General features: G+C 36.7%; 1 protein-coding gene across 4 annotated transcripts in view; it reads left to right on the forward strand.

Moving 5' to 3' along the window:
* The window catches only part of LOC132832202 (serine/threonine-protein kinase PRP4 homolog), a 48,108-nt gene extending 26,675 nt beyond the window's left edge, over nucleotides 1-21,433 (forward strand). Inside the window, exons 8-18 of one of the 4 annotated variants that reach the window (XM_060849984.1) lie at nucleotides 1,149-1,239; nucleotides 4,194-4,341; nucleotides 6,578-6,715; nucleotides 8,061-8,214; nucleotides 9,895-10,009; nucleotides 10,790-10,941; nucleotides 12,475-12,561; nucleotides 17,287-18,036; nucleotides 18,543-19,789; nucleotides 20,106-20,223; nucleotides 20,964-21,433. In XM_060849984.1, the coding sequence (XP_060705967.1) occupies nucleotides 1,149-1,239; nucleotides 4,194-4,341; nucleotides 6,578-6,715; nucleotides 8,061-8,214; nucleotides 9,895-10,009; nucleotides 10,790-10,941; nucleotides 12,475-12,561; nucleotides 17,287-17,490 (1,089 nt within the window). In that variant the 3' untranslated portion in view covers nucleotides 17,491-18,036; nucleotides 18,543-19,789; nucleotides 20,106-20,223; nucleotides 20,964-21,433. The remainder of the gene's footprint in view (nucleotides 1-1,148; nucleotides 1,240-4,193; nucleotides 4,342-6,577; nucleotides 6,716-8,060; nucleotides 8,215-9,894; nucleotides 10,010-10,789; nucleotides 10,942-12,474; nucleotides 12,562-17,286; nucleotides 18,037-18,542; nucleotides 19,790-20,105; nucleotides 20,224-20,963) is intronic. The other 3 variants (XM_060849985.1, XM_060849982.1, XM_060849986.1) reach the window with 3 other exon arrangements.
* Nucleotides 21,434-22,116: the final 683 nt, after the last annotated feature.

The following is a 22,116-nucleotide window of genomic DNA, read 5'->3' on the forward strand; positions in this document are numbered from 1 at the left end:
CGTGCACTATGATGAATTAAAAGTATCGCAAATGTTGATGGGAATGTAAAAAGGCTTGCATGGAAAAACTTAGATGGCAGATGTGGTTCAATATACATTCAAAAAGAAAAATATATTTTGGAAACAGTAAAAATCCTTAAATTGCAGGATTTTTAGTGGAATGTTACAGATAGATGTTGACATGCAAATATAAATTGTAATCAAATGTAGCCAAAGAATTAGGTGCAGTCATAACAACATTTAGTTTTCAAATGGAGACATAAAAACCAAAAAAATGGTGGTAATAAACTTGTGCAAAGCTTTAGATTACTGCTGAAAGTTGAGAGAAGTTTTGGGCATCCTTCTTCAAAGCTGTAAAGGCCATTTTAAAATTGCAGAATAGATTCCTTAAGCTGTTACCAGAGATGTGGGAATCATTTTCAAAAGAGACTTAAGAACGCGTGGGTTATTTCTACTGCGGCTGAAATGTTCTATGCCCACCTTTTAAGATGATGATAGGCTGTGATAGCATTATAGATTGTCAGGAGTTAAACTGATAAGAAGCACAGATTTGCATCTGAATTAGAGAAAGGTTTATGTGAAAGATGGTTAGGATACACCGTTTTCTGCCACAAGTATTTTGAACACAATGATCATGATTCTTTTGAACAGCTGTTAGATATCAGCTTAAAGAGGCTCTTTTGGTAAGCGATTAGAGTGGATAACTGGTAGAGAGAAACAATACTTAATGCTATGTCCTTATAATGTACAAGTCCCAAAATGCATATCCTCATTTGGCACAGCTTTCCATTTTGCTGCCTGCAACAATTTGCCTTTATTTACCTTAAATTTAGTTGATCGTTATAAGCCACAGATATCACTTGATATTGTGTTTTAGAAAAGCTGATTTTGAAAATAAAACATTTCTAGAAATGTCTTCTGAGAAAGAATTGTATGCGCTTGGTCCAAGATAATATACCTTTCACCAATCTACACTGACTGGATTTCAATATAGTTTTTCAAAGTATTTATTAACTTAATCTTGTATTGTCAACACGTATTATTGGGGGAAGAAATAATGTTTGATTTCATGAGTCTCAAGTGTACTAACTTGGAAGCATAAATAATCAATAGAACCTTAATCTAAAGAATATTATGTTTGTCTTTAGAGTGCTCATCTGAGAGCTGCTGGATTTGGAAAGGATTTCAAAGAAAATCCTAATCTCAGGGATAACTGGACTGATGCAGAAGGCTACTATCGTGAGTATTTAGAAATAATTACCCTGTAAATATTGAAAAGGGGATGAGCAGGCTTAATGAAATGATGTACACTCTGTCTAAATCACCTAATTTTGCTGTCCCTTCATTGCTGTACTGGGTGAAATGCTGATATGCTAATCAGAGGCTTCATCTGTTCTGTCAGATGGAGGTGAAAGTTATTTGAAGAGCAAGACAGATCTGGTGTTCTGGCCAATATTTCTCCCTCAAAACACCATCATTGCTAAAGTAGACTTCTGTTCATTTGTCTTCAAATTTAAAAGTAACTGTGATCAAAAGTACATAAATTTAACTGAAAAGCTTTGGGAACTCCTAAGGCCATAAAGGCAGTATAAATGCCATGTCTTCACTTTTTGTTTTGCTGCCAGACCTTGCATTCCAGTTTTTATTTCTTCTTTGATTTCTTGGCTTTGGAAGAAAACTTTGGGTGAAAGTGACTGTGTATAATATTCTTCAAATAAAACAAGGAACTGGATATTTTGGAAATCTGAAACACTCAAACAGAAATTGCTGGAGAAACGCAGCAGGTCTGGCAATATTTATGGAGAGAAACCAGAGTTAATATTTCAGGTGCAGTGTTGAAGAAGTGTGACTGAACTCGATGTTAACTCTCTTTCTGATCTGATCTGAGATGCTACCAGACCTGGTGAGTTTCTCCAGCAATTTGTGTTTGTAATATTTTTATTTTTCCAAGTTTAGTAAAATAGTGTTCTGATAAATGTATTGAGATGTTTAATCTCCAGTGTAATTTCTTTTGCAGTAGTAGGAGTATTGAATGTTTGATGTTTTTCCACATCTGTATTTTGCTGGTCAGGATCAAGCAGACGCAAGTTGATACATAGAGTTGAGCTTTCACTATTCATATAATCAGAGGAACATGGTTGTATTGTATTCTTCTGTTTTGTTTTCTTTCTAAACTATGTACAGTTAATTTAGTATTGCTAAGCTGGTAGTCATCCTGTCGAACTATCTGTTGGAGCATAAAGGCTGTGAACGGCTTCAGAGTGTGACTTTGTTAGAATATAGGGTTGTTGACTTACTTTAAGTGGCCATATCTGCTGTTTTTGCGATGAAAATGTGCTGCCTCCTAATTTCTTAATCTGTATTTGCTGTCATTCTAACCCAATAAATAAACTGTAGCCATTAGTATTGATTATAAGAGAATGCCATGCACTATTTCTGTCCGTGCAGCAATGTTACTTTTCCAGTCTAAGATCATCCACTAGCTCCTGATCAATTCCTTAGTTTCACAACAAAATTGCAAATGGGCAGTTGTGGTGCAGTGTAGTGCCTGTACCTCTGGACTGAGAGGCCCAGGCTGAAGCCTCACCTGCTCCAGAGAGGTGTCATAACATCTTGGGACAGGTTGATTGGAAAATATTTATCTTGAGGTTGCTGCAGTCCAGGTGCTTTGCAGTATGTTAATCCCGAGCATACTTATTCAAGTAGCCTCTGAAAATTTGTGCAAGTGATATTGATGAATCTTTGTCACCTGAAGTAGCTATCTGTGTTGAAATAAAAACAAAATACTGTGGGTACTTGAAATCTTAAATAAAAGCAAAGTGCTAGAGAAATTGAGCAGATTTGGCAAGATAAGTATATGAATTGGAAGGGTTTAGACGGATATGGACCGAGTGCTGGCAAATGGGACTAGATTAATTTTGGATATCTAATCAGTATGGACAAGTCAAACCAAAGGATCTGTTTCTGTGCTGTACATCTCCATAATTCTAACTCTATCTGAAAAAGGAGGAATTATACTGGGCTCTCAACATTGAGTCTCTCAACAATTACCATCATAAACCAGAATTAACTTGTGATAAGACTTGAGGCAAGCTAAATATGCCGAGCTATGTTGTCTGACATGCCTACATCCTATAGATCCTTTTCAGGTTCACTACTTCTGCAATGTTGTATATACTGAGTTAGCTTCCATGACTTGTGGCACCGAACCATTTGTTTTCAAAGATTTTCAGGACAAGGGCAAACACTTGCATAACTGCTGATAGTCAAGAGTTATCTGCTAACACATTCATATATGCCTGTTTTCGGCTGTCTTAATCAGTGCTGGTGAGGGAGCAAATAGAGGTTTCTTTCAGGATGGGGCGTGGGTAGTTGCTGCAAGCTGCTGCTGATTTTAAACTATCTTCTATTCCCACATTCAGCTCTCCCAAGTCTCACCAGTTCTGACTGAAAGGGCAAGTAAGAGACCTGCCAGGACTGCTATTAAGCTGGCCTCCATGAGGCACATAAAAGCCCCATGGTGACTTCTCTCTGCCGCGATCCCACAATTGATTATATTTTGGTAATGAGCTTTCAGGCTCTAAATTGGTGTAAAACTGTGCAGCGAATGATATTAAAGAATTAGAACAGATCTAGTTTTGGGTTAAACTGAACTAAGACCTTGCTGATCATTTCAATTGATCACAATATGAAATGTTATAGCATCTGCACTAAATATCAAACCACAGTCCTTTAGTTGAAACTTTAAAATTGGCATTTGAAAATGATCAAATGTTTTGGTTGGGTATGCTTATTGACAATGGAACATTATATTTGTTCTCCATGATATTCTGCGTAATTCAAACTGGCTGTTAGCCATGTTGACATTACCTAATGAAATTCTTCCCAAAATGGAGATAGCTTTGAGGGAAAATTGGTCCACTTATGAAACATTGGAACTAATTCAGGTGCTTTCCTAGGGATCTAATGGGGAGAGAAACTGTTGAAGAAAGAACACAAAATAAATCAGTCAGAGAAAGTATTAATAAATAGCTATGACACCTTCTAAAGTAACTCAGTTTAGATTAGAGGGAAACTGTAGATTCTTTTGATCAGACCAAGCAATAATTAATCATTCTGAAGAAAGGTTCTCACCTTCACCAATATCGCGACTTAGTTTGTAACCTATTGTAAATATTCATCTTGTTTTGCAGGTGTAAATATTGGGGAAGTTCTTGATAAACGTTACAGTGTATATGGCTACACTGGTCAAGGAGTTTTCAGTAATGTTGTACGTGCCAGAGACATGGCAAGAGCTAGCCAGGAGGTGGCAGTCAAAATCATCAGGAACAATGAACTCATGTAAGTCTGTTTTGATGGGAAGTTTGGATTGTGTCAAAATATTGACTTGAGATCATAGATATGGTGCGGTGCTACATCTGAAGTGTGACTTTGGTTAATTGCTGCAATCTGCAACCAAAATTCCTGTAGTAACAGCATCAAAACCAAGAACGATGCATTAACATACACGTGACAACTGGTTAGGGGTAAGAGTGGAGGAAGAGCTCTCGAATAATTCCGCTTTCATATAGAGAACTTGTGTCAATTAAAAGAGACAAATGCAATACTCTGGCACTTAACCATGCGGGAGCAGCATGATCCACGTATTTGTATAGTAAGAGTGCTACATTTTTCTGAAAGCCTATATAAACGAATTAAACTAGAATTCATTGCTGGCTGAGGAAAAGGAAGAAGTGGGTCTAGGTGTAACATTAAGATTAATCAAGGACTTGTTGATTCATTTTGAACTATATTTCCCTAATGTTTTATTTACCTTGGATCTTATAGCATAGATAGGAGCTGTTCTAGCTATCCATCTCTTCAAAAGAGCATTTTTCATTTAGTCTGACACTGCAACATTCCCCATAACCCTCCAAATGAGTCTGTTTCATGTACGTGCGAATTACATTTTGCAAGTTCCAATGGAATTTGTTTTCAACACCCTTTCCATAGTGTGACCCAGAGCTCAACCATCCTCCTGAGATTTGTCTTGTTCTACCCACTAATTCTTCTGGCAATTATTTTAAACCATTAACCTGATTTCTGAATCACCTGCTGGAGAAAACTGTTTTTCTCAGTCACTTTAATTTGACCTTTGAAGAATATTTCTCCCCAGTGCCACTGGGGATTGGCTGGCTAGCTGGCATCAAATTTGTTGTTATACATTGTTAATGTCGACATGGTCACTGAACACTGAAAATTTTCATGTGATCAGACAGAGCAAGCATAGTTCTTTTTTCTTGTTCACGCATGGGATATGGGTGTTGCTGGCAGGGTCAGCATTTATTGCCTATCCCATGTTACTCTTAAGGTGGTGGTGAGCTACTGTCTTGAACTACTGCAGTCCATGTGCTGTTACTAGATCCACAATGCTGTTAAGGAGTGAGTTCCAGGAATTTGACCCAGGGACAGTGAAAGAATGACGATATATTTCCAACTCACGATGGTGAGTGAATCAGAGGGTAATTTGCAAGGGGTAGTTTTACTATGCATTTGCTGTCCTAGTCCTCCTGGATGATGGTGATCATGGGTTTGGAAGGTGCTAAGGATTGTTGACAAGTTTCTGCAGTGCACCTTGCTCTTTATACACATTGCTACTGAGCATTGGTTGTGGAAGGTGTGGGTGTTTATGGTCTTGGTGCCAGTCAAGCAGGCTACTTTGTCCTGGATGGTGTCAAGCTTCTTGTGTTGCAGCTGCACTCATCCTGGCAAGGATGGAATTTTCCATTACACTCCTGACTTGTGCCATGTAGATGGTGGACAGGCTTTGCAGAGTTAGGAGGTGAATTACTTAGTGCAGTATTCTCTATGACTTGCTCTTGTTTCTCTTTTATAAGGAACATTTGCATTTATAAAATGCAAAACAAATGTGAACTGTTAAATGTGATACTATGATTAGGTGGGATCTATTGAACAATGCCGTGTGCGCTAATAGCTGCACTAACCAGTTTAACACAACCAGTTGTCACAGCATGACTCACTTTATGCTCACTAAAAGCAATATACAATGATGCACAGTACTTGTTCCATATGAGCAAAGGTATTATGTTCATGCTTTACGTCACTTTGAAATTCTCGGGAGAACTTTTGCTTTCTCAATGGCACAGCCTTGACTATCATAGTTTACTGTAGTGTAAATTGTTTGAATTTGGTATTCTTATGTTTATCCTGATGAGTGCAAGTCAAACACCTTTGATCTGTTTCATTTTCTATTTCAGCATGACTTAGATTTTCCAAATAAGGTTGTTACACAGTTCTTGACTTGCAATGTGGGCTCTGGTGGCGTGTTAACTCATTTAATTGTAGGATATATCACAGTTCAGTGTCATACAGTCCTAACTCAACACTTCAGTGCATTCCCAGCAGAAACGTGGATTGCTTTCAGTCTCCTTTTTGACAGAGGGAATTTGTTGTCAGTTGTATCACTAGCACCTCCAACTGTGTTGTATTTTTGTGTTTTCCTTGTAAAATATAATTCATTTCATTGTAGTTCATTTTCTTGAATAAAATGGAGGTTGATTGATGCTTGTATTGATAGGCAAAAGACTGGTTTGAAGGAGCTAGAGTTCCTGAAGAAGTTGAATGATGCAGATCCTGATGATAAGTTCCATTGCCTGAGACTTTTTAGACACTTCTACCACAAGCAACATCTCTGCTTGGTCTTTGAGCCTCTGAGGTAACTGGTTACTGCATAACTCTGTAAATATAAATGTTTTTCTCACCCACCACTGTTATTACCAATACTTCATTTAAAAAAAAACAGATATTGGAATTGAGGCATGCAAACAAACTGCTGTGATCAGTGTTGTTCAGATTTCTACGGTCAGCGCAAAATATGGCCACAGTCCTTGGATGACCGTTGTGTTTGAACAAGATTTTGCATTCCAATCTAATTATTAACATGATGTACTATTGAAGCCAAAATGGTTGCACATTCCTTGACAGGCTGAAGTCTCCTATCAAAATTCAAAGTATTTCACTATTTGCAGGCATGTAATTTTTGCTTCTCCTTCGTTTTGACATTAGAGATTTCCGTGCTGGCCATTGACCTTTTCACAATAGCTTTATGCTATGAACCCCAGTCCTGAGGGGTCAGTAGAAGGGGAATCTTAAATTGCTTCATTTGCACCTTGCTTTTGACTGGTAATCTATCTTTTTTATTCATTCTCAATACAAGCTTGTAACCAGAGGAAGAAGAGTAAAGAGACCACACTAGAGTTGTGACAATCTGTCTCATAATGTCTTTCAGGTGCATTGTTTCGTCATTCTTCTTAGTGGTAACTAGAGGTGATCCTCGTGGTAAGTGGAGGATGCCTTTATATTTAAAGAACTTTAGAAGTATGTAGTTTCATTTTCCTGGTCTTGACAAATGAATTCAGAGGCAGTGCTCACTGAGTATACTGACAGGCTATCAGATATAGTGTAGCATATTATTTACCAAGTCAGTGGTCTTAAGCTTTTTAAAGTTTCAAAACAAATCTATCCCCATTTTGTTGAGAAGCAGATATTAGTGCTTTTTCCCCACTGCCTTTCTCCAGCAAAAGTAAGCTGAGAATTTAAAAGCATGACCAATGCTTGGTGCTTGTGACAAAGCTATTGTGAAAATGGGAATCAACTAACTTTACTGTAGGAGAGGTTAAAATGGAATTACTTACTGCACAGTTCACACTTGACCATAGTGTTAGTATTATGACAACACAAAGGGCTTGTTTGACATCTCTTCTGAAGCAACGTTTAAACTATCATGGTTTGTTTTTGAATTGGAACAGAAAGACCAAATGGATATGAAGTAGTATTTTGGCTTCAGTTGAGCATCACTTGCTATATTTTTTGGAAAAAAAATGTTTTGTCCATTTTTTACTAAACAAACAAGTAAAAGGATATAAATTGCGTTATCTTACTTATAACATTGCTTAAAATTAGTTGTGTGCTCTGAAAATTGTATTATGAGTGCCAATATTTTTATCATTTATATTTATTTCGTTTTGAGTATTAAAACATTTTGCTCCCCTTTTGCACAGTATGAACTTACGTGAGGTCTTGAAAAAATATGGGAAAGATGTTGGTCTTCATATAAAGGCTGTAAGATCATACAGTCAGCAACTTTTCCTGGCTCTGAAATTGTTGAAGAGATGTAACATCCTTCATGCTGATATCAAACCTGACAACATTCTGGTAAATTGTAACCTTTTTTTACTAATATGAGCTTAAAATAGTGTATTGCATGAAAAGATTGTGATATCTAGATAATGTTGGACTATGGATATGGAGTCAGAGAAAATCTAAATAAACTTCTTCTTCAAATCAATCCTATAAATCAGGTTTGTGTTGAGCTCTCCTTGTCTGTAGAGTTTTGTAATTTCTTGGATTCATCAGTAGACATTTGTGTTTGAAATCAAAATGCAATGATGGAAAAGGAGGAGTAGAAGATAACAATGGCTAAATTAGTTTGGGGCAAAACGTGGATTTAAGGTTTGAGATGTGCAATTTAGTTTACTGATGCAAACACGCATTCCTTTTCCCGATTAACTGCATTTTTTGTGTTTTAGTTCATTTGCAAAGGAGGTTTATTGCCTTTGGTGAGTGAACATTAGGATGTACATCTCTTTTACAGAGAGAGAGTATTCTGTGAAACTTATGAAAAAGTGTTGGGTATAAGGATTATTTAAGCAGTGTGCTTCTTCACTGAGGTAGCATGACTAAAATGTTGTGGAAAATTCAGAAAGATTATCTCGACCAGTCTGAACACTTATTTTCAGAGATGCACATTCTTGATACTACTTGCTGTGAAACTATTCATGTACCGATATGTCTCTTGAAAATTTGCCAAGATGTAAATTTTGTGACATTGTGTTTTAACACCATCCTGGTCTGATTTTACTGAACCCTTGTAATCAATACATTTGAAGTCTTCATTTTACTCCTGAAGTACATAGCTCCATGGCCGTCAGCTACCAGTTTAAGTTGATTTGATGTCCTTGAAATCCCAAGCATATGAAGGTGGCGATTGTGAATTTCATTGAACTGAAGTAAACATCTGAAATCAGTAAAGATTTCAAAAGTAATGTATTGTTATGCACTGAAATATTTTGTTAGCGATATTGCGATGATTTGTAGCTCAGGTTGAGATTCTGGATGTAGGTTTGCTCGCTGAACTGTAAGGTTCGCTTTTAGATGTTTTGTCACCATACAAGGTAACATCATCAATGAGCCTCCGAATGAAGCACTGGTGGTGTGGCCTGCTTTTTATTTGTGTTTAGGCTTGGGTTGGAGACGTCATTTCCTGTTCTTTTTCTCTCTGGGTGGTAAATATCCCAGACAAGCCAAACAGACACAAATGTGAGAATTCCTAGAAGCATAGCATTCCAACCGGAACTCTATCAACAAACCCATTGACTTGGATCCCATTTACCACCTCCGAGAGAGAAAATAAAACAGGAAATGACATCATGTGAAATGGTGTCACCACAGGAAATATTACCGTGAGAAATGACGTCACCAACCCAAGAAACCTAAACACAAAAAGCAGGCATACCACCAGTACTTCACCCAGAGTGTCATTGATGATGTTACCTAGTATGGTGATGAAACGTCTGAAAACAAACCTTCCAGCTCAGTGAGCAAACCTATATCCATATTTTGTTGTGAACCGGTATATGATAAATGCAGTGGTGTAAGATTGCAAACTGCTCCCTCTGAAATAGTGTCACCAGAATAGTTCAACATTTCCAATCATGTTATTGTGCTGAAATTATTTATTTTAAAATTTATTAAAATTTGTGCTGTCAAAAATGGATCTGAAATTTCTGTGTAGGCTCAGAGATTGATTGCTAAGTAAAACTTGTTTCTTTAAAGGTAAATGAATCCAAGACCATCCTGAAGCTTTGTGACTTTGGCTCAGCTTCACATGTAGCTGATAACGATATAACACCATACCTCGTCAGCAGATTTTATCGAGCACCTGAAATTAGTAAGTTTTAAATGTTTATTTAACATCTGAAGCAGATGAGAATTTGCACATTTAATCGTGGTACTTAGATTTTCTTCCTTTGGGTTATTGTTGATCTCATTTACTGTGGCCAATCCCTCCAGAAACACAAACTCCTGCACACATCCAAAATGAAATCTTATAGCTATGATAATAGAACCCATTGGTGGTTAAGCAGTCCAAGAAGATTTCACAGCACCATAGAACAAAAAATTATGTTCAGCAACATAACCTGAGTAAATTATAGATACAAGCTTGCATATTGTGTTTGCATGCTGGAATTTATTATGCATCTTTATTGTTGTCCTATCCACTAAACTCTTAACAGAATTGTACTTCCTTTGATTTGTTAACTTTCACTTTCCTCACCACAAAAGTATTTTCCAATGCTTTGGGACGTTTTACTGATGAAAGGTCTATAAATCTAGGCTGTTGCTGGTCAGTCACATTAAGGGAACAGTCTGAGTCAATGTCTTTTATTTTTTTCTCTGCTTTGTGTTTTGCTCCAGTGATTTAGCTAACTGTGCCAGTTTGCTTTAAAAATTATACATATAATCTGCAGTTTTGTTATTATTTTAAAGAGCTCCTTAATGCAGTGTCAGTTGTGTGCAGTGAAAATGTACACTTAGAGCGTGACCTGTTTATTTACAATACTGATTATGAAATTTTGTTTTATTTCTAACACTTTGATCAAAATGCACTAAACATAAGCAAGAATACTTCAGTATCCAAGCTTAAGCACTTTCTGTTTATCTCTTGCAGTTATTGGGAAAGTTTATGATTATGCCATAGACTTGTGGTCTGTTGGTTGCACACTTTATGAGCTTTACACAGGAAAAATTCTATTTCCTGGCAAAACTAATAATCATATGCTGAAACTCATGATGGACTTAAAGGGCAAGATGCCAAATAAGGTAGGTGAATTAATCTTGGACCTAGATTTAACGAACATTTTAACTTGCAAGCATTTTATACTTTATTGATCATTTGAATTTAATGTTTTTGGCAATGAATTATTTTAATTTCTTTATGATGTCAAATTGGTAAGGAAAACCAAATTTTGAAATTGAAACTTTATATGTGGGATAAAATATTTAATTTTCCTATTAAAGTATAATGACCACTGGTTCATGCTCTCTGTATGGATATTATCATATTTGTTTATACATGTGCCTTAATGAATCAGTTGTATATCAGTTTGTATAAGACTGATGCAGAACATGTAGAACGATTTGCGGATAAAACTGACACTTTTGCTTTTGAAACTGAAAAGGAGATATTCTTCCACTGTTTATTTTTAATTCATTCATGGAATGTGGATGTTGTCACAAGACCAGCTTTATTGCCCTGAGGCTTTACTTTGTATTTATCCTGTAGTGGCCCTGTCCTGGGATTGTTTCATGAGAATGTTGTCAAGGGGGCTTTACTTTGGGTTTAAATGAGCAGAGGAGCCTTCTGTCTGTTTCTAACCCTATGCTGTAACAGTTCCGGGAGGCTTTGATGGAGGAAAGTTTCTGTTTAGAAGGTCTTAAGTTTAGTAGAGCAGTGTTCTGCCACCTTGAACAGCTGCAGTCTGTGTGATGAAGTTGCAACCACAATCCTGTTAGCAAGTTCCAGGATTTTGACCTAGCAATTAATGTGCTTTAAACAGCTGCATGGCTAAAAGCCATCTTTATCTTTATTTATGTTGCCAGAAAGCCAAAAGTCTTACTGGCTCATTGCTAACAGTAAAAGCTTTATTGGTGCTTGGATACTGGGGCGCAGGATTGAGTATGTTTGGAATCTTGAATTTTTGGTGGAGGTTGAACAACATCCACTGAGTTTGGAAGGTTGGCCTCAAGATAGGTATGTTAGTGATTTTCCTGTTTCTTGAATCCTTTACTAAAGTTCCATTCTGTGACTGCTGTATCTTTAAAAATTTATAAAATCACTGTCAGAGAAACCTTCAGCAGCATCACCTTGTATATTTATAAATTATATATCCTGCCAGATTTTGAAACTGATGCAATGGCAGTATTTGAATCAGTTTTTTCCCTTAAGATCTTTTATTTTTTAAGTTTTCCTATTAAATTGTAATGACCATTTGTTCCTGCTCTCTGGGCATTATCATATGTGTACATGTATGTGCCTTAATGAATCAGTTGTATATCAGTTTGTATAAGATACAGGGCATGTAGAAAAATTGGGGGATTAAACTGACACTTTTGCAATTAATTCTGAAAATTAAACAAAATCTTTATTTTCTGTAATTTTCTCCTTTGCCATTCTTAAAATGCTATTGGTTTGCACAATATTGTGGGGAAAGGAAACCATTGCACAGACCTTTTGCAGTGACACTTCTACGTTTTTCTATGATCCATAAAAGGTCAGGGTCTTTGAGTGGTAAAATGTCTCATTGATTGACTGGCACATCTGTATAATAGTGAAATATATTTAATTATTTTCAGATGATCCGGAAAGGTGTTTTCAAGGACCAGCACTTTGATCAGAATCTGAACTTCATGTACATTGAGGTGGATAAAGTGACAGAAAGGGTTTGTATTCTTCACCTAATGTATTCCGGAGCGTAGTCCTTAGTATATTTGCACAAAGGAACTGATTTTTGAAGGAAAGGGCTTGAGGAAATTTTGAATTTAAAAGTATTGTTTTTCAGTTTGTTGGCTTGAATTGTACCCTCCATTTTCCTGATCTTAGACTGCAGCACCAAGCAACTTGCTGCTTTTATTAAACCTATAAAACATGTAATTCAGATTAATGCATTCCTTCTTGTGTTGCTAACGGCAGGCAAATCTTTAGTTGAAGCGAATGGAGATCTTGAATATTATGCTGAATGTTAGCCTTTGTGCATCACCATAAACATTGAATTTGAAGATGTAATATAAAAAGATGAATAATTGATACTTCAGATGGAACAACTATGAGAGATGGTTCAAAGTCCTATTTTGGGCCTCATTTTGCAGTGGGTTTTGAGATATGTGGCATTCATGGAGGCTAACAAAGGAAAAAATTCAATTTTTTTTGTAATGTTTTGTCATCACTTTTGTATCCCTTTCCATTTTCTGACCATGAAAGTGAGTAGGTGACCCACTCTAGTCTTTAAAAATGTCTGTTAGTAATTACCAATTGGAGATATGTAGGAAACAGTCCACCTTACCTTACCTATGTGAATAAAGCTTCTCCAGTGTATTTCAGCTGGTACATAGCTTTGGAATTGTGGCAAGAGTTTATTCAATTCTGCATTATTATTGGAGTTTCTTTTCTGTTCAATCTCATGCACAGCCACAACATACTGAAAATGGCAGATAACCTTAACCAAGAAAATACTGAAAATGGAATATTTTATTTTTCTGATTAAAGAAGAATGAAAAATAGAAAGTTACTTCAGTTTCTTTAAAGGTGAAAGTTAATCTCAGCAGTCAGCTAAAAATGATCCTAAATGGGGAATACCACTGTGCTTACAACACCAGCAAAAAGACCCAAAATAATCCACTTGGCTACTTTATGCAAAGAATGAATTTTGTTTCCATTTATGTTCATCATAACTTGCTATCTTTGAGCCAAGTGCCACAGAAATTGCAGCTGTTAATATTTATTGTCTGATTTCTGAGTAAGCAACCTTTCTACTTTCTTCATCCAAAAATAACATATTGTGAAACGCTGTCAATATTTTGAGCATACATAGTGTTTCAAAATGTGTCGGTGTGCCAAATTTTCACTAATTCATGAAGTTGAATTTGGAAGTTTTTGATGCAACTAATGCTGAATGGAATCTGTCTGGGGAATGCTGTTTTGCATAACAGCTGTGGCTTTCAGAAGGTTATGAGTAACAGGGGCCATAGCAGTTGTGTAAGGTAGCAGTGTTGAGTGGGTAGCATTTCAAGTGGGAATATTTTGTAAACTTGGTTTGTGTGATTATATCAATCACTAGATTGAATGAGGAAATACATCACTTCTTGTCCCCTGTTTAAGCTGCAGGTCTATTGAAGTTAGATAACTTTATTGACTAATTCATGACAATTTTCTGGTCATACCTGGTATACAGGGAGTCTTCATGTAAAGTTGTGGCTGTGTTCCTGAAAATAGCCACTTAAAAGGAAAGACTTCAAATGAAGCATCAATTTGCATTGGGATGAATGTTAAAATTGCTATCTGGTTCAGTGTGACCTGTCTTAGCAGAAAAAGCATTATATCTGTAAAAATATTGTTGTAAGCAGTATTTTAAATTGTTGAATTCCTACATTGGTAAATGAAATAAAAGTTTTAAAATAGGAAAGAAAACTGTGACTTTGCACTTCTGAGTGGAGCACAGGATGCCACTTCCCAGAATCTGAAGCAGGGACATTTGCTCATTGGGTTCCTGTGAGGCCTTCACTTGTCCTGACCACATCCTCATCACTACCTCGTAGAGGAATCATATAACTAATTGCCAGCATCTATTCGTGTTTTTTCGCTATCCATGTTGCTTTAGTGTGGCAAAAAATAATAGTTGTAATACTTGTCTGAATGTGATTTCTCATGGGCATCATTCAGATTGTGAACTATTGTACGTTTTGACATTAAACTCAAAAGAATCGTTTGGAATGATACACTGCAGGTGGTGAGATCTGCGAAGAACATGGATTTTACCTGATATCAATAATTAAAAGATGTTTTAATAAGTTGAAAATGTAGAACACAATATAAACCTTTTTAATTGGAACACGGCAGAAAGCAAATATTACTGTACCTTATTCAGCAAGATTAGAATGAGCATGGATTGGTACCTGAGCTGCCATATCCTTGCAATGAAATGAATGAGACTAAACTCCATTTTGAGATTCAATGGAAAAGCATATACTGCATGGTAGATTGCTCTAAGTTCAGTGTATTCTGCTTCATTACTATTCAGCTGTGTTGCCATAGCACATTATACTTCTATTCTCTCTATTTGCAGCTAGATTTACAAATCAGTATGAAATTAGTGATTAATTTAAATTTTAACTCTAAATTACAATGTTGCAGGCTAATTGTATTCAACTTTAAGCTTGCTTCACTTTTGGCTATAATGTTTTAAAATCGATAAATTGTAATTAGTAATGATGATAACTCATTGGGGGGACTAGCAAGTCTGTGTCCTGCTGGACTTCATTCTCTGGTCTTAACAGGGTGGCTGATGAATTAAATGTGTTGGTGTTAAATTTTATAAAATTCACAATTTTATGGGAGGGAGATAGAAAGCAGGAAACTAGGCCGGCTAGCTTTCGATGTCTGTGGGGAATATGTTACAAATAATGATTAAGGAGGCTGTATTTGGAAAAACCTAAGGTAATTGGCAAGAGCTTGCATCATGTTGAGGGGAATATGCTAGTTAACAAATATATTGGAGTTTTTGGAGGTTATGATGTGCTGTATATAAAGATGTGCCTGTTGCACTTAAATTTCTAGAAAAAGTATTTGACAAAGAATCATGTAAAAGTAGAAGCTGAGACATATTTACCTGTAAGGAAGATTGGCTGGCTGGAAAGAATCAGGAATTAATGGGTCCTTTTCTGATTAATGGGATGTGAGGAGTAGAGTCCCATAACGATCTGTGCTGGGGCCTCAGCTTCTTACAATTTACATTGATGACTTAAAGGTGCAAAGGTTTGACAGCAGTACTTGCAGCTGACATAAAAATAAGTAGGAGAATATGTTGTGAAAGAAATGTGGTGGAATCAAACATATATGTTTTGAGTGAGCAGCAAAGATCTGGCCAATGGAGGATCATGTGAAGTTTGCCTTGACAGGAAGGATACAAAAAGTGGTTATTTGTCAACACCACACACTAAGTAGCACAGCGGTTGGTGATCTCCAAAGATCTGAAGTGGTGTGCTGTAGAGCGAGCCGGGAGGGGGGCGTTTGCAGGATGACTGTCAGAAGGTTTTGTCATGACGCTGTGTTGTGATGCTCTGTCTTCAATGCGACCACCTGTGCATGCATGGGAAACTCCAATGTGTATACTGTTTAAAACAAAACCGTATTACTTAAATGAAATGACTGCAGAATTCTGAGATGGAAGGGGATGAGATATTCTAGTTTTGAGTCATGAAAAGTTAGTTCGCAGGTGTAGCAAGTAATTAAAGTCGAAAGATTGCTATTGTTTGTTTCTATAGGAAATGAACATTGAAGTAATGATATTGTGCTTCATTTATACAGGACATAATCTGATATCTTGAATACTGTGCGCATTTGAGTATCCTTATTTAAAGAAGGATTAAATGCATTGGACATGTTTCATGGGGGTTGACTAGATTGACACTTAGAATGAACAGGTTGTCCTGAGGAAAGACTTGAATAGACTGGGCTTGTTTCCTTGAGTTTATAACAGCTGAAGGGTAATGATCCCAGGTATAGAATGGTCTTCACACAGTGAATGTGGAAAGGATATTTATTCTTGCATCCAAGTCTAAAAAATGCTGTTTAAAAATTAGGTGCTGAGATGAGATGAGGAACAGTTATTTCTCCCAAGGTCTTGTCGCTTTTGACAGAAGGCAATGGAGGTGAACTAATTAATATTTTTAAGGCAGTAGACAAGATTCTTGTTTGATAAGCTTTTGAAGCCCAAAATCTCTCAACACCAGGTTATAGTCCAACAGGTTTATTTAAAACTGCAAGCCTCTGGAGCTCTTCTTCCTCGGGCAGCCTGAGGAGGGAGCAGAGGTTCCAAAAGCTTGTGGTTTCAAATAAACCTGTTGGACTATCATAGAATCCCCACAGTATGGAAACACTCCTTTCGGCTCAACAAGCCCACACCGACTCTCCAAAAAGTTATCCCACCCAGATCCATTCCTCGACCCTATTACTCTAATTTAACCCTGACCAATGCACCAAACTACACATCCCTGAACACTATGGGCTATTTAGCATATTTCACCCTAACCCTTGCACATCTCTGGATTGTGGGAGGAAACCCGCGCAGACACGGGAAGAATATGCAAACTCCACACAGTTCCCGAGGCTGGAATTGAACCCAGGTACCTGGCACTGAAAGGCAGCAGTGCTCGCCATTGATCCACTGTGCCACCCTAACCTGGTGTCGTGCTTTTTTTGACTTTGTCCACCTCAGTCCAATACCTGTACCTCCGCACTAAAGCTTTTGAAGGTCATCGAAGTCGACAGGGATATGGAATGGTGGATGCTTGAAGTACTGTATGTCCTACTTCTGATTTTGGTGCGTGTATGTAAATATTAAAGCACCATGCATTTGGACTAAGACTGATTTTGTTTTTGTTTTACTTTAGGAGAAAGTCACTGTTATGAGCACTATTAATTCTACTAAGGACCTGCTGTCTGACATGATTGGTTGTCAGCGTTTGCCAGAAGACCAGCGTAAAAAAGTTCACCAGCTCAAAGACTTGCTGGAACAGATTCTTATGTTAGATCCAGCCAAACGTGTCAGCATTAATCAGGCACTGCAGCACCCATTCATTCAGGAGAAGATTTAATCGGAGAATTTAACGGGTTTGAGCAATTAAACAAAGACTGGAAAAGTCAGAGAAAAGTATTTTAGTATATGTGAAACACGATGTTTACCATGAAATATGCATGAAGTTAAGTTAAAAGAGAAATGTTATTTCTAGTAGGAATTTGAGTCACTGTAAATATATTGATTTGTTTTTTCCAAATGTTTTCTTCATACTTTCACTGTAGTTTTGTTGAATTGTTTTAACAGCTAAGGCTGCACACAAACTGTTTATAAAGAAAAAATTATTTTAAGATCTTGTAATAATGGTGTTTTTGGAGAAGAATTTTGGCTGCAGTTCTTCAAAATACACCTTTTTTGTTTTTGTGCAGGCTTAGCCCGTCCTTGTCTCTGTACCAATGGCCAAGGTAAAATGATGTTTATATTCACGTTTTCCTAGGTGTGTGTACGCAGGCCAGCATGCCCTTGGTGTACTCAGTGCCGAAGGGGTCTGTCCCTACCTGTGCCTGCTCGCAGGGATGGTCACATCATTTAAAGCAGGTTGTGTACCACTTTCAGTACACTGAAGGTAAGCTAAACCATCAACATTACTGATGTATTAGCATTCATTGTCACAAATAGGCACAGCTCATGAATGGGAAGTAGTAGCATCATGGCAGAATGCCTTGCATGCTGGCGAATGTAATGATATTAACTAGCTTGTGAATTTGCTAATGTAGTGCTGAAACTATGCCAATTTATAGACTTGAGTGCAGGGAAGCTTGATGATATAGCACCTTCAGTGTACTGTTTTTCACCATTTGACACTGTTATAGAATTGTGGTAGAAATTTGTCAATGCCATAAAATTCTGTTTTAGTAAATCTGTACCTATAGTCCATTAATAAACAAACAGTTTCATTTAGTCATTGAAATGGAAAAAAATTGGGATTTTATATTTCTTTGTAGATGGCTAAAATATGACACTTGCTGAATTTTTAAAAATTAAAGTTAAATTGTTTTACAGTAAGAATTTCCTTTGCTACGTTATGTGCATTGGTTTCATTATTTGTGATCATGTTGTCTCTCAATACAGGCATACATAACCTTCCACTCTTGAGCAAAGAAGCTGCTTTTTAAAGCGGTAATTGCTTCTTTACCTTTTTTCTTTTGTACATTTAATTTGGCATTTAGTTTTTTTTAAGATGAGTTGTGATGACTTTGAATTGTAGCTCTGCACTTAGCCCCTTCACTGGCGCAAGTCAACATCTGGCTTCAGCCTGACTGGATCTGTGAAGCCGTGGGTTTCTGATTGCATGGTAGCTTGTTTTTGATTCAGTAAGCCATTGTGCTTACGGGGGACAATTAATTTTTAATGGGCATAAATGTTCGTATTCCCCTTGATGAAATCAACCCACAAAGGCATAGAAAACCTTCAATAGTTCATCAGAGCTTAGTGTTGTACTAATGCCTTCTTATACTTAAGAACCAGTGAAGGAGCTAAAATAATTGCACAATGCCTTTGCTTATGTATAGAAAAGGTAAGTCGGGGCATTTTGTCAGACAGCAGCACACTCCACCTGCACCTCAAGTTACCCATGCAGAATACTGAAGGATTTTGGTTGTGCATTTATAAATACACTGGTAAATAGTGTTTGTTTTGAACAAGCATTATAGCCATTTCACAGTGGTCCAGACGTGCAGTCAAGTCTCTGTACAACTATAAAACTACAGTGGTGACTTGCTGATCTGATCTGTTTTTTTTAAAATTTTATTTTATTATCCCAATTGTTTTCGAATGAGATGTTTAACAAACGTCATTTTCTATGTAAATGTGACATTTTTATCCAACTACCTTTTGTACAAAGTAAAAAAAAAGTAAGATTATCAAGTCACAAATCAATGCACTCAACGTAAATTGCCTTTAGTTGCTGTAAGCCTTTCACTTACTATTTCAAAAAAAAATAAAAACTGGTAAAAGAAATGATTTATGCAAAGGAGTAGTTGATCAGTTTTCTAGTGTCTCTTCTTCACATCAGTTCAGTTAATGTTCTAACGTATTGTGGAAGTAACTGTTAAAAGTGGATGTTGCTTATTGGAGATCAGTGTCTCAGTTAATGCCAGTTAAAGGTCACCACAATTCACAAAGCTGTTTGGAAGTCTGATCCAGTTATCCTGTTATTGCAAAATAACTAATGTTTTGTACTGTTTTCTTACTTCCCTTCGATGGTGCTGAGAGAGAAAGGAAATCAAGTTATGTTGCTATGCTGGGAGGCAACAGCCCACGCCGCCTATTCCATGGGCCTACTTTGAATGAGACACCTCCTTCACCTTCTCCACAAGGTCATTTCTGACGGCATGCCTAGATAAGCATTTCATACCAGATGAAAAGTGCATTTCTTGCAACTATTATCTTTAAAGAAATGTTTTGAATAGCTGACACTTCTAAGGATTCTTTGCTTTGCTGCAGTTGAATTGTGATGTATGTAAAAAAAAAGTAAAGTTAAGTTAGCATCAGACTTTGAGGTGTTTATTCAAGAAAATTATTTACGTTCCTTATTGTTATGCGGAATTTTTTCACAGGCTTTTTTTGTTAAAAGAAAATCACAGCAAAACATAAGGGATCAAGGTGTTTCTTTACTTGTTCTCTGTCTCTTAGGTGCACCCTGATGGGAGACGATGCATATTGCAAGAAAATGAAGACTGACTTAAGGTTTCTGTCCCCTAAAGACAACATTTACAGTGACTTTAAGTAACTGGAATATCACTGTTTACTGGTGATTTTTCAATAAATATAGTGTCTTTAGAGTCCTTCAGTGCTAAATTTCAGCGAGCAAGGACCATTATTTTATCGTTATTGTTGTCCTTCTACTGAAAGATTAATAATTTAGTTACAGATTTAAAGGAATAGTGCAGACTTTAAATTGAATTTAGTTCTTGGGTAGTTCATTTGACAAACAATGCTAGTGCAAGCTTGACCTACAGTTAATTTTTTTAATATCAAGGAGCCTGACATTTAGATCTTTACCAATTATTAATGATTTCAGAAACCAAAGTACTCCTTTTTGTTGTTGTTGCCTTTTATGAAGGAAATTATTTCCTTCAATAAGATTTTTATAAGCGATAATTCTATAAACCCAAAGTGAACATTGCATGCAATCTTTGGTAAATTTGGCTATCTCAAGACTTCTGTTTTCTTAAGAATATGGCATCACTAGTGATATTCTTTTTGCAGGATCTTTTTAGGTTGTACATGAAAACTTTTTAATGTACATCAGAGCTAATAGAGTTAATCCACATCTCAATTATAATTCTGAATGACCTAACTACCATTATATCAGATAATATCCAATTTTCACCTGCATTTCTCATTGACCCAGTTAAATATTTACTGTAAAGGACTTTTTGGTGCAGAGATTCTATTATAACCAGGCAAGTTGAGAAGGGTTCATAAGTAAACTTGTTTAATGTTTGAATCATGTTATACTATTTTCTTATTCTGTGTTTTATTTCATAGGTAGGGATCACAAATGTAAAATGCCTGCTCCTGCGAATGATGATTCATTATCTTAGCTTCAACACGCATTACTGACAGCAAAGAATTCTTCAGTATTCAATGAAAGTGAAGATGGTGGTTTCACAGCTTATTTTTCAATACGGTTATGCATAAGAGTACAATTGTATCAGTGTATGTTAAGATATTTGCTTTAATTTATAGAAATGTAAATGTATTATTGCAAGAATTTGACTGTTTTACTAATCTTGGAAACTGATCATTTTGAAACACAAGAAGCCCCCAAAAACAGCAAGAAATCTTAAACTTAACATCTTGGTGGTGAACTTGAATGCCCATTTCTAGGTGTTGAAACCACAATGTGTGCATTTTGTATTGTCTAACTGGAATATTGTAAATTTAACACTTTGGCAACACAAAATATTTTGTTAATTGCTTTGAGTGCGTTTCATTAAAAACAATTTGGTATCAAAGTGGTTGATTCCAATGAAAAATGCGCAATGTTTAATTCCCGGTCGAGGAAGGAAATTTCCTGTGGCGTTTTTGCAAAGCATGTTCATTTTCTCCAGTCAATCATAAAATTCCTACAGTGTGGAAGCACTATTTTGATTCTACTCCACACCAACCCTCTGAAGACCATCCCACCTAGACGCAACCCCTAGACCTATCCCTGTAACCCTGAACTTCCCAAGGTCAATCTGCCTAACCTGCATATCTTTGGATGGAGGAAACCTGCTCAGATGCCTAAGGGTGGAATTGAACCCAGGTTCCTGGCACTGTGAGGCAGCAGTACTAACCACTGAGTTACTGTGCTATCCTGCTAATATTAATACTGGGGAAAGGAGAATCTGTTTTCTATCACCTTTTGGCTTGCTTCTCTGTACAGTCTAACTACTTCCATCACGACTCTACTTACTAGGAGCGGGAGTGGGTAAATTTGCTGTCAACCCGAATTTTGACATTGATCTCCTCTCGGCCTCAACTGCACTTTGCTGCTTGCTCCCTGTAACTCTTTAACTGAATACTAATTAAACATCTATTGATCTCAAATTTATTCAGTGTCCCAACATCCCACCACAAGTTGGAATAGTGAATTCCACAAATTAATGACCCTTTGCAAGGAGTAGTTCTCAGAACTCGTTGGGTCTTCCACGCC

This window comes from Hemiscyllium ocellatum, chromosome 34, assembly GCF_020745735.1.
Source record: "Hemiscyllium ocellatum isolate sHemOce1 chromosome 34, sHemOce1.pat.X.cur, whole genome shotgun sequence".
Taxonomy (NCBI): Eukaryota; Metazoa; Chordata; class Chondrichthyes; order Orectolobiformes; family Hemiscylliidae; genus Hemiscyllium; species Hemiscyllium ocellatum.